Source organism: Pocillopora verrucosa, chromosome 5 (assembly GCF_036669915.1).
Source record: "Pocillopora verrucosa isolate sample1 chromosome 5, ASM3666991v2, whole genome shotgun sequence".
Taxonomy (NCBI): Eukaryota; Metazoa; Cnidaria; class Anthozoa; order Scleractinia; family Pocilloporidae; genus Pocillopora; species Pocillopora verrucosa.
In genome coordinates this window covers 26121855-26134358 of record NC_089316.1, presented here as the reverse complement: position 1 = coordinate 26134358, position 12504 = coordinate 26121855, and the positions used below count along the sequence as shown (strand labels likewise).

General features: G+C 37.0%; 2 protein-coding genes across 3 annotated transcripts; both read right to left on the bottom strand.

The window, feature by feature from the left end:
• Positions 1-102: 102 nt before the first annotated feature.
• Positions 103-2551, bottom strand: LOC131785575 (peptidyl-prolyl cis-trans isomerase FKBP14). The gene is made up of 2 exons (XM_059102489.2): positions 1837-2551; positions 103-803 (listed from the first exon to the last, which is right to left on the bottom strand). Exons 1-2 carry the CDS (start codon positions 2516-2518, stop codon positions 505-507), a joined length of 981 nt encoding a protein of 326 aa, XP_058958472.2. The 5' UTR covers positions 2519-2551; the 3' UTR covers positions 103-504.
• Positions 2552-3424: 873 nt separating this feature from the next.
• On the bottom strand, positions 3425-7722 carry LOC131785598 (large ribosomal subunit protein uL1-like). 2 transcript variants are annotated; one of them, XM_059102520.2, is made up of 7 exons: positions 7431-7722; positions 7149-7232; positions 6327-6395; positions 5767-5881; positions 4694-4794; positions 4527-4608; positions 3425-4019 (listed from the first exon to the last, which is right to left on the bottom strand). In XM_059102520.2, the coding sequence occupies exons 1-7, from the start codon at positions 7707-7709 to the stop codon at positions 3940-3942; spliced, it is 810 nt and encodes a 269-aa protein (XP_058958503.2). In that variant the 5' UTR covers positions 7710-7722; the 3' UTR covers positions 3425-3939. The 2 variants fall into 2 exon arrangements, with proteins under 2 accessions (XP_058958503.2, XP_066023190.1); XM_066167093.1 differs by having other exon boundaries at positions 4527-4603.
• Between the last annotated feature and the right edge of the window lie 4782 nt (positions 7723-12504).

Below are 12504 nucleotides of genomic sequence, written 5' to 3'. Positions count from 1 at the left end.
CGGAAAGCAAGGGCTGTTTGTTATCGAGTCCCTGCATCAGCAGAAAAAAAAAACTGTAAGGGCCCAAAATAAGGTGCGTTTATAAAACATCAAAAGAATAACTACTTGGATAAAACGTTTGCTTTATTGTACAAACAATGTTTCGCTTTTCATTTACATACCTTACCTCAAAATATCTGAATTCGTTAGAAGCCTTCTTCTTGATCTACCTCCTAAGGTATGCATTTTTCGAAAATTCCTCTTAGGGAACTACAAATGTAGTATAACGAGCTTTTCCAAAGATCTCGTCTAAAAATTGAGTTATTTAGTTGCCATAACAGCAAAATTTAAAAAAAAGTAAAGAAACACGATATTTTGATTAAATTTTTGGCGACCACAATAGGTCGTAAAAATTTGATTGAAATGATTTCCTATCTTTTTCGAATAAAATCAATTGCGTGATTTTGTGTCACGTGGACTGTCATGCAGGGTGTCACGCTAAATCGCGAACCCGAGAGAACCCCTCTAAAACTCATCGTGGTACATCATTTTAGGCCCACTGAACTCGTCATGAGAGATTGAGCCGTCTTCATCAGAGTCCTCGTGATCGAAAATGTTGGCTACAACAGTCTTGTGGTGTTTCTTCCATTTCTTGTCATGTACCGGCATGCCATGTGCAGCAGCTTGTGCCTTCATGTACGCGGACACCTCTTTCCTGGACAGCTTCTTGTCACCGTTGGTGTCAATGTGTGAGAACATGTCAGCTTGGGGAGGAGGTTGTCGGATATCAAACATTTCTAGCTCGTATGTGAGCGTAGTGTTTCCTGAAGAAAGAAAATTGTCATTGAACATTTTCAACAAAGCTATGGCCAAATCTATCAGCAAATAGAACCATTAGCTAATAATGTCATCCAATCGTGGACCGATTTATTTCTTTCCCAGGTCTTATAATCCTTTTAAAAAAAGAACAGTCTGGAAACGAGACACTTGATATCGTTGTGTCCGTTCTGCTGTGGACTTCAATAAGTTTAGATCCTAGCAGTCTCTTGATATCAGTCAGGGCCAGTAAAAGGTCTGATTTACCAAGAAAATAGTAAAAAAAATCTCCTTTTACAGTTCAAAGCATTAACTGGTGACTTAGTGTTAACAACTGAGTTGAAAACGTAAATTAGCCACCGTACGGCTAACTCCGCTCTGACGAAGGGCTAACGCTCGCAACGTCAGCTCTTTTACTCTTTACGGTAGCTAATTTACGTTTTCAACTCAGTTGTTAACACTAAATTACCTGCTATACTCTCCCACCGACGCAGCACCACAGTTTCTTTAGAAATTTACCCCTTTATTCAAAGCATTAACTGTTTTGTCTACACGTCTCATTAATCATTTACTTAACAGGTAATAATTGACCAGTGAAAAGACGCTTCGTGTTTTTAAACTCGTTTCATAAATAATTTGTTTTAAAGTAAAACAAAAACCTCTCTATGTGTCGACAATTAAACAAATGACTTATAGTTTTAAACCAGTCATTACCAAATGTTCTTAGGTATCCTATAAAAGATCTTTATTGGAAAGTGAAAACTATGATAAAAATTGTTAGGATCAGATTTGAGCAACGAATTCATGTAGCTTGCTGTTATTTTGGACTTAAAACGTAGTAGAGTGTTTCGATGATCACATGAAAAGTGAAAAGCACCTCAGCCAGCTGAAAATGATAAGAGTGAATTATCTAAGCAAAGCTCATTACAGGATTGTCTCAAGAAAATTAGTTTACATAAACAAAAAAATGTTCAAAAGTCAAAACAAATCATGCAAAGAGACATTTTTCGGGAGTACGAGGGTAAACAAATTCTGTCTCACCTGGAATCGCTCCTGCTCCCTTCTTTCCATAACCAAGCGAGGGTGGAATGACAATTTTACGCTTCTGTCCTTTGCACATGTTTAACACTCCTTGTTCGAAGCCCTTGATTACCGTTCCTGTTCCTAGCATGAACTCAAATGGCATGTACGCCTTGCTTGGCTCGACTGTTGTGTCAAACAACTTGCCATCATCCAGCCAGCCGGAGTAGTGAATCACCACAAGATCGCCAGATTTGGATTTGTTTTTGCAGTCCTCTGGAGTGAAGAGATCATGAATTTCGATTTTGGCGTTTGGATCCACCTCTTCCTCTTCCTCTTCTTCATGCTCCTCATCTTCTTCTTCGTCGTCTTCGTCATCATGTTCTTCATCATCGTGGTCTTCGTCATCGTCCTTCGTCTCATCGTGTCCTTCACTCTTCTTTGTCCCTCCATGGACTTTCTCACTGGCACTATCCTTTTTCTCCGTTGCCAATCCATCCGAAGCTTTCCTCTCCTTTGCTGACTCATCTTTCTCATCTTGAACCACCTCAACTTTCGCATCATCTTCGTCCTCTTTACCTCTCTTTTTCATCGTCAGTTTAGCGCCTGGCTCACCAGAATTTTTGTCCGAGTTTTGATCATTTGTTGCAAGGCAAACAGCCAAAACACAAAAAAATAACGCAACGACGAGAGTTCTGTCCATGACTGCTGGCAAAGTTACGCTAAATGAACAAAAACAAGCTTGCAGTGATATCAACCTGCTGATATCTACTGATATCTACTGGCCTGATGACGTAACAGGTGGTATTTTCAGGACCACAGGTGTATCCTGCTCAATAACTGAAACAGCTTTATTACCACGATGGACCAAAACATGAAAATTAGACAAAAAAAATTCGATAAGTCCGTAAGAGATAATACAACTTAAATCCTCCCACACGTTTTCCGGAGACTGAGGGAAAGAACAAATTGCCTAAAACGCTTTTTTCTTGCGCAAATTTTGTGAAGCCTTAATTCTTTCCATGTTGCCTCCTCTGCAGGTGTCAAAAGCAATTGAAGATTATAATCTTAGCTTGCTTCGATTTTTTCCTAGCGGGTACCAAAGCCATTTTGGAAATAAAATTTCTTTCGTCACTCTGTTATCAAAATGGGATTATTCCTTCTTACATATACCACGGACGATACACATACTCAAATATTGAGAATCACCGGTTGGTCAAAGATTGCATTTGTCAATCAGTAGGGATTTTTTAAAGTTAATTCTGTGTCTTATTTCTTTGAATGCTCTGGCTCAGAACCGACTGACTATTTTCAAATAATTAATTTACTGTGATATTATAATGAGACCCTATTAATTCGACGCTTTCTTGTGTAAGTTAATTACAAGTTAATTTCATAATTTCACAAATCGATAGTCTTCACCTATACCTTTTGATCAATACGTCATTTTAATCCCTTTGACAAATGAAAGTTTTAAAATAACGAGAAGTGAAAAAATAGGTGAAAAAAGCATTGAAATGAACCCAAAAATGTTATAATTAGGACAAAGAGCGAAGAGACGCGAACGTAAAAGGAAAGATAACACTCCGAAAGAGGGTGAAATTTATCTGAAAAAGTCATTTTTATTTTGATTCAAGTACTTTACTAACATTCGCTACTGACTTCCGAAGCTATTTTTTACAAGATTTTTACGTCATTGAGCATTTCTTGATTGGTCTCCAGTAAATTTCAAGCATCTTTGTGTGTAATGGAACAGCTTACCCAGTGCATACATCTAATTGTCTGGCGTTCCTGTGGTTTTTCTGGGCGTGTTGTTCGTGTTTTTCAAATAAAAGGCTGTCTCATCACAAAGCGCTTTTTCGGAGCCACAACTTTTGATAATTGAATTTTAAGAATGTTCAACTCCTTTAGAGTAAATACGAAAAGCGCTCCTGCACTGCAGTTTTTTTTGCAAGTCACATAATCCCAAAAGAGACACAACTTGCTAGAGGAGCTGAACTTTTTCAACCACCGGAAACATTGCCGCCATAACCACGCGACCAATGAAGAGCTGTCTTTGGTCAGTTCTGCCACAACTGTTCACAAAGCTGTGTAGTGGTATTTTCTGTCAAGTCAATCAGTACATCAGCTGACCCACTCAGCGATTTCTAGAGGGTAGCTTGGCCCTCTTTCAGATGAAATAACAAGTTCCCTGAAGAATTTACCTACAAATTTAAGAAAAAAAAATCAGTGTAAGTACAGCAGTGTAGAGTCTCGACAGTCACTTGGGGATGAATTGGTTTTCTCTTAAGAAGGTCTGTGATTGGCCACGAAAATTTAGGTCATCGCCTGGGCCAATAGTAGCAATCAATCGCCACTTGGTCGCACGTGTTTTTCCCGCGCTTATTTCCCTGCCACTTTCTGATTTGACTTATCACTGGCTCTTTTGATGCTTTTCTCTGATCTGATAGGCTGTTGTGATAACTTAGGTGTTACTTTGTGACATTCAACGTCAATAGTGTAAGGGCCACAACTGAGTTATAATGTAATTCGTCAGAGCCTGAGAATGACGAAGGGCTGATGAAACGTCGGCTAACAAAATCAACTCAGTTGATAAAACGAAAATTGTCTCGAGTTAGGTCAAGGCGAACTAGAGAGGTTTGGGTTCGAGGCCATAACGTTACAAAGTACTGCGAGAGGGTAAGAAATGAGATGAAGAAGAAGCACATTACCTTTGGTAACAGTTCCGTGAGTGGCAAGTGTAGATAACACTGCTGATGCATTGACCCTGACTTCTGAGTCTGTAAAGCTGAGCTGCAAAAAAGTATATTAACATAAAAAACAAAAACAAGTCGTGTCGTAATCGATGTTTCATTTCCTGACAACAATTATCAGTTACCTTTCCCACTCCAATATTGACGATTCCCTCTCTGTCACACCTGTACGGATGACCCTTTTTGTACGCATCGATTGCAGCCGCAATGTTATCAGATGCAGTGCCTAAAATCAAACTATATAACGTCAGTGAAAACAAGTCTATGAATAATTTCTAGTGGAATTTCCGAGCAACTTGAACAGAAATAAATTTACGTTGACCTGTATATGAAATGAAAATCAATCAAAGAAATACTCCTCGTAGGCGAGCTGCAATTGTAGCAGTTGAAGTGAAAAAGCTTGAAAAAAAAATCAGGCTTTGATTTGCTGGCACTACTAACAATTGAGCTACAAACCCACATGTTGGAGTTGGGAAAATTTTAGAGGGTTCTTTTTTCTCAACGAGGAATTTGATAACAACTTGTCACAAATCAATTCATTGAATTCTAAAATTCAAGAAAGACATTAAGACTTTATTATTTAGCAGAGCATATCAGTAACTAAGTATTTCAAAATGTTTCATTAAAGAGTAATGATTATTGAAATAAAGCATAAATCTACGATTTCCTCATTTTACCATATCATATCATTCATAGTTTTAAAATCAATATTTTTGTTTTTTAAGTTTTAAATGGCAAGTATTAGATTAGATTGTTTTGATAGTAATTTCCATGATGGCGAGATTTGCAGATACAAATTTATGTTTAGTTTTTAATTGTTAGGATTACTTGCCTTATTTCAGTTGTTTTAAAGTGCATTAGATCACATCAATATGTCTATTGTTCTATATAAGTATTAAATTATTATTAATTATTATTTGACCTGGTGATGAAAACCTAACAAAGCAATGATCCTCACACGTGATCAGTGATTTTAGTTATTGCAGTGAAGAAGGAAATACTCAAACTGCAGTACATGACAATGTTCCTTCTCAGCAATAGTGAACAGTCTGTACAATGTGGATGATCATGTATTTGCAAGAAATTCCCCTGAATATCTTTCAAAAGCTTTCAAGTGATATAAGTTTTGCATTATAAACATAATTGCCTAGAAGTACATTTACATCTGCGCATGCATTTTTGTGGCTGGTTTCCATACCTCTGCGAGTAGTTGGCATCTTCTCTCTAAGAATTTTTTGCAAGGGTTTCATTTTGTTCAAAAATTCCAGTGTGCATAAACATTGATCAAAGTCTGTCACCTCTCCATCAGCAACCTTCAGTAAAACAGAGCAAAACAAAACAAAACAAATTACAACTAAAAGTGAAACTTGATAGCTTTTCTGTCTACTAACCCCTTACATTCTCTTAAAATTTCCTATAGTACTGATGAGAATTTGTTTGATGATCAGGGGCTTCTTAAATTGGTGATCATTTCCTTTATTCTCATTTCTCATATTCTCATGAAAGGTTAAAACTGATGGAAAGCTGTATGTTTGCTATTTACTCAAAGACATTAAATTGATTTTGTAAATTGAGCTTGGAAGTAAATGGAGGGGAAACCTGTGGTTTGTTTGGCTACAAAATGCCCAGGAAGTTTGGAGCAAGGAACAGGAACCACTACAACCAAGTCGAATTGTCCATTTTGAGAGGGGCTTCATCTTTTAGAAGAATCCATTAGGAGAGTAAACAAATATATTTCCTTCATCACCGATGCATTACCTGTTGAATAAGCTCCTCTTCGCCAACAAAATTTCCACCAGCTCTTCTCGCAGCCTCAGCAGCTTCTCCCTGAGACACAAAAACACTGGCACAGTTAACAACAGTGTAATGTAATCAGCTTTATAGGTGTGTCAAGAAATGTGAGTATTGGCTCCCACTAACCCTTAAGCTCCCAGAAGCGATGAACATGTCACTTCTCCCTAAAATATCCATCTGTCATCTAACAAACAGTTAATGACAATAGCAAACAATTAATGACGATAGCAAACAGTTAACCCTTTAGCTCCCAAGATCTCATCACTGATTCTCCTTACTGTCTGCTATACAATTCTTATGATGTTAGTTTGGAGAATTTGTTACTGGATCAACTTAGGTTAACCCTTTAACTCCCAGATCAAATTTGTTATTCTCCTTACTATCAACCATACAATTCTTATAATGTTAGTTCAGAGAATTTAGTATTGGATCAACTAATTATCCCCAAACTGATATTTTTCTTTATTCTCATCACTTATCTGGTTGATATTTTATTGGTATTGTAAGGAGAACCTCTGTCTTGGTCACTCATGGGAGTTAAAGGTTAATTAATTGTTATGAGAAATAAATAAAACAACATTTTTAAGAACATGGATCATTTTTCTGTTTGTCAGGTTGGCGAGACTGAAGAATTAGTGACTTAAAGGCTTAAAGGTCTCCCTAATCCTAGGTGGATAGGACATTTCTTTGATCCAAGTATGTCCCTATGTTCTTTTCCATTGATCAGCAGCTCTTGAAGCTGTAGCTAATGTAACTCTACTTCACCCTTCTAAAATAGATTCTTACCCTGGCAAAAACAAGAACCTTTCTTTCGACTCCATATGGTTTGGGAAGCAGCATAAGACCATGAAAAGGATTAATCTTTTGTTTCTGAAAAAAAAAGGAAACAAGGTTCTCACTTTCATCATACGTATGCTAGCTACGTCTTTGTTCAGCAGTACTACTAAGCCAATCTTACACAATTATTCCATGAGCGCACATGGAATATGTTTTATTTCTTTCCGTTTTTTTTTTTTTTTAATTTATAACTGTTACATGAAATAGAAATACATCTTAAAAGACACTTGCCGTCTTTTCTCCCATGTCAACCCTGACATACAACTCCACAATTTGATCGGTGATTCCATCCAATGAAATGTTGTACGCACGAAGTGCACCCATTGCTTCGGTAAATATCTGTTTGGGTGGTTCTCGATAAGTCATGGAGTAAACATTATCATAACGCTTGAGATTTACTTTTGGCTCTCTTCTCCTCCTTCTTGATGCAAAATTCCGCGAGAAAAGAAAAATCTGACGCGATTTTGAAGCTAATCTGAAGCAACCCATAACACCAACCGGGGCCGCCATTCTTCTGATAATCTCCTTGTCAGCGGTATAGTCACCAAATTGTATAGGTCCGTGGTGTATAGTGATATTAAGTGTATCGACAGTTATGGTGCTGTTCCTTACTGAACGACACTTTTTAAAAACGTGTTTCGACAGTTCATCTGTCATCTTCAGTTCTGAATAATACAAAGTACAAAGTCGCATTTTAAGTCTGTAACAGCCTCTCACATTTTCATAAAGGAGGTAAGTTTCTAAAGAAACTGTGGTGCTGCGTCGGTGGGAGAGTATAACAGGTAATTTAGTGTTAATAACTGAATTGAAAATGTAAATTGGCCACCATAAAGAGTAAAAAGGCTGAAGTTTCGAGCGTTAGCCCTTCGTCAGAGAGATAGACGAAGGGCTAACGCTCGAAACGTCAGCCTTTTACTCTTTACGGTGGCAAAATTTACGTTTTCAGCTCAGTTGTTAACACTAAATTACCTCTTACATTTTCAGACATCTTCATAATTCTCCACAATGTCGCTCTCTTTGTTCTGATAAGTGTTTTAACATCTTAGATCACGCTTCCACAACTTTTCAACTTTAAATCAAAGAAGCTATCCACATTAAATGGGAGAAACCTACACTTAATGACCAACTTTATCATGTTAATTTAAAACTTTATTTGCAAATGCATACATTGTTCTGATATTATTGTTTGTTTAGTCCAAGCAGCATTCAACTTTGTGCTTTGTATTATTCAGATCTGAAGATGACAGAAGAACTGTCGAAACATATTTTTAAAAAGTGTCGTTACATTTCTGCTTCTATCTTACTTCAGGTGCTTTGCTTTGGTTCACTATATGTACCAAAGCAAGAGATTATATAAAAATTTCAAATCGCATTTTGCCTGGCATCATAGATCATTGTGTAAACGTTATCAAAATCTTTTTCATATTAAATTTTAACTGTTGCTCGTCGGGTACCTGGCCAAAATAAACCAACATGAGCAACACAAAACACACACGGTACAATTCTATTGAAACACATTTAAGTTAAAAAATGGTACTAAGAGATTTGCGGTTTAAAGGTAATTGGCGTGGTAACAGTCAAAGAAATTTAAATTAAAAAATAGTGTTTAAAGGAAATGCGGTTTAAAGGCAATTGTGTGATAAGAATTAGGTTTAACGAGAGCAAACAGTTCGTTGTTGGAGAGGAAGACCCTAGGTAACGCCAGGAGCCCATGGGCTCTTAGTTACGCTCATTTTCCGTAAATTAACTAGTTAGTATTCAATTCACACGACCGAAATAACATCTTACAAGTTGTGAAACCATAGTTAGCTACAATAAAAGTGTTCTTAGCTTTGAAAATATAGTAGCAAAAACACGCTTGGTTACTGTACTAAATTCTGGAAATTTCAGGAAGAAATATTGAAAAATTTGCATCAGGTCGAGTGAGCTAAGGTCAGAAGTACCTCTGTAAAAGGTCAGGTTGTATTTTAAACCAAATCGGTATCGGCATATGCATTGAGTTGGTAATTTCCACTCCTATTAAAAAACCGCACCGGAAACTAATTTCTAAATAAGTGCGATGAGGTTAAAAGCTAAAGGTTAAAATTTATCAATTGTTCTGCCAAACAGCTGCATTTTATTTGTTGTTCTTTAGCTAACGGTTAACCCCAACCAAGACCCTTGTATAACTCAGTCCTCTTCACTGGACTCGGAAAGTTTTTGAAAGCGTTTTGACATGATCAGAGTGATAGTTCTGTTATTTGTCAGCATCGTCCTAGCTCTCAATTGAGTGTTGCTTGCTATAGTCAAAAGAGTATCAGATATGACGTTTCGAGCGCAAGGCCTTCATCAGAGCATGTCTTGTCGTAGGAGGCACTAAAAATTATTCTAAGAGCACATGTGTTGTTTGAATTTTTTTTTTGCATTTTTTTAATGTCAGCCAATTACATACCACCCCCCAATACCCATGTATTTCCATAACCAACAGCCGATGGTGTAAAGACGGGTTTACCGTAAAGCGAAATACGGACACGAGAGCGGCTGCCTACAGGCTAAACATTGTAATTAGTATAAATTACTATTTTGCCGGCATGCATCAGAGGACTGGGAGTTAGAGAGTTATGGGATCGTAGTTTGTAATTTGAGGTCGTTAGTAGAGTGAGGCATTCTACGGTCAGCCTTCGCCGTGTTGAGTCGGTAAGTTTCGTTTTCGTTGAAATTTATTCAGCTATTTAGTTTTTTTTTCTGAAATATTGTCATATTCGCATCAAGGTTTAATTAGAGCTGTACTCGCATAGTTCCCTAAGTAATTTAGTATTATCAACTGAGTTGATAACGTAAATTGGCCACCGTTAAGGGTTTCAAAGCTGACGTTTCGAGCGTTAGCCCTTCGTCAGAGCTCTGATTATTCCATAAGCGCACACGGAATATGTTTTATTTCTTTTCTTTATTTTTCCATAACTGTTACATGAAATAGAAATACATCTTAAAAGACACTTGCCGTCTTTTCTCCCATGTCAACCCTGACATACAACTCCACAATTTGATCGGTGATTCCATCCAATGAAATGTTGTACGCACGAAGTGCACCCATTGCTTCGGTAAATATCTGTTTGGGTGGTTCTCGATAACTAATGGCGTAAACATTATCATAACGCTTGAGATTTACTTTTGGCTCTCTTCTCCTCCTTCTTGATGCAAAATTCTGTGAGAAAAGAAAAATCTGACGCGATTTAAAGCAAATCTGAGGCAGCCCATGACACCAACCGGGGCCGCCATTCTTCTGGTACCGGTAATCTTCTTGTCAGCGGTATGGTCACCAAATAGTGTACCGACAGTTATAGTGCTGTTCCTTACTGAACGCCACTTTTTAAAAACGTGTTTCGACAGTTTATCTGTCATCTTCAGTTCTGAATAATACAAAGTACAAAAACGAATTTTAAGTCTGTAACAGCCTCTCACACTTTCATATATATACATATAGGGGGTAAGTTAAGAAACTGTGGTGCTGCGTCGGTGGGAGAGTTTAGCAGGTAATTTAGTGTTAACAACTGAGTTGAAAACGTAAATTGGCCACCGTAGAGAGTAAAAAGGCTGACGTAACGAGCGTTAGCCCTTCGTCTATCGCTCTGACGAAGGGCTAACGCTCGAAACGTCAACATTTTTACTCTTTACGGTGACAAGATTTTCAACTCAGATGTTAACAATAAATTACCTCTTACATTTTCAGACATCTACATAATTCTCCACAATATCGCTCTCTTTATTCTGATGAGTGTTTTAACATCTTAGATCACGCTTCCACAACTTTTCAACTTAAAACCAAAGAAGCTATCCACATTCAATGAGATAAACCTACACTTAATCACCAACTTTATCATGTTCATTTAAAACTTTCCTTGTAGATGCATACATTATTCTGTTATTATTGTTTGTTTTGTCCAATCAGCATTTTGTTACACACTTAAAATTCAACTTTGTACGTTGTATGATTCAGATCTGAAGATGACAGAAGAAATATCGAAACATGTTTTTAAAAAAGTGTCGTTCATTTTCTTAAATTCGTTACATATCTGCTTCTATCCAAACCTTACTCCAGGTTCTTTGTTTTGGTACACTATGATGTACCAAAGCAAGAGATTATATACAAATTTCAAATTCCATGTTGCCTGGCATCATAGATCATTGAGTAAACGTCATTAAAATCTTTTTCATACTAAATTCTCACTGTCACTCGTCGGGTGACCGGCCAAAATAAACCAACATGAGCAATACAAAATCTACTAGGTAAAATTTTATCGATAGATTTTTAAGTTAAAAAATAGTGCGTAGAGATTTGCGGTTTAAAGGTAATTACGTGATAATAGTTAAAGATATTTAAGTTAAAAAAATAGTGTTTAAAGGAAATGCGGTTTAAAGGTAATTGTGTAATGGCAATTAAAGTATTTAGGTTAAAAAATAGTACTTAAAGGAAATGCAGTGTAAAGGTCATTGTGTGATAAAAATTAGGTTTAACAAGAGCAAACAGTTCGTTGTTGGAGGGGAAGGCCCTAGGTAACGCCAGAAGTCCATGGGCTCCTGGTAACGCTTATTTTCCGTAAATTAACTAGTTTGTATTCAATTTACACGATCGAAATAACATCTTACAAGTTGTGAAACCATAGTTAGCTACAATAAAAGTGTTGTTGCTTTAAAAATATAATAGCAAAAATACGCTTGGTTATTGTGCTAAATTCTGGAAATTTCAGGAAGAAATGTTGGAAAATTTGCATCAGGTCAAGTGAGTCAAGTCCAGAAGTACCTCCGTAATAGGTTAATTGCATTTTAAAACAAATTAATATCAACATATAAATTGAGATGGAAATTTCCACTCTTACTAAAAACCTCACCAGAAACTAACTTCTAAATTAGTGCGATGAAATAAGTTATCCCACGCATATATACTAAAACACGACTCCCGAAATCAAAGCACTTTCTCTGATATCATTGAGCATGAAAATTTCACTCTCATCACAGGCGGCCCAAGCTCCAGCTATGAGATGAGCATCTTGCGCAATAACAGTCATGGCGGAATTATAAGAGTTTGTATGGGCATATTTACGACCGCTCTAAGGAATAAAAAATACGTCAAATTCTCAAAAAAAAAAAACCTCACCTTACTTCCACAGTGTGTCGCTTGTTATCTGACCGCTTACTTTGATGAAAAGAGCCCATTTAAGCGAGTTGTTTATTTCGAGGTTTTCAACGTACATAAGAAAAGCCCTTGAGCTTGGGCCGCCTGTGCTCTCATATATAAACACGAGCAGTAATTCAGCTAATTATCTTA

What these genes read in the sequence shown, in the direction of transcription:
- LOC131785575 (XM_059102489.2), bottom strand. Translation starts at nt 2,518, where the DNA reads ATGGACAGAACTCTCGTCGTTGCGTTATTTTTTTGTGTTTTGGCTGTT. An exon ending in GGGAGCAGGAGCGATTCCAG is followed by an intron (nt 804 to 1,836) that starts GTGAGACAGAAT and finishes TTCTTTCTTCAG; the next exon opens with GAAACACTACGCTCACATAC.
- LOC131785598 (XM_059102520.2), bottom strand. Translation starts at nt 7,709, where the DNA reads ATGGCGGCCCCGGTTGGTGTTATGGGTTGCTTCAGATTAGCTTCAAAA. An exon ending in TTGACATGGGAGAAAAGACG is followed by an intron (nt 7,233 to 7,430) that starts GCAAGTGTCTTT and finishes TTTTTTTTTCAG; the next exon opens with AAACAAAAGATTAATCCTTT. An exon ending in TCACGGAACTGTTACCAAAG is followed by an intron (nt 4,020 to 4,526) that starts GTAATGTGCTTC and finishes TTAAATTTGTAG; the next exon opens with GTAAATTCTTCAGGGAACTT.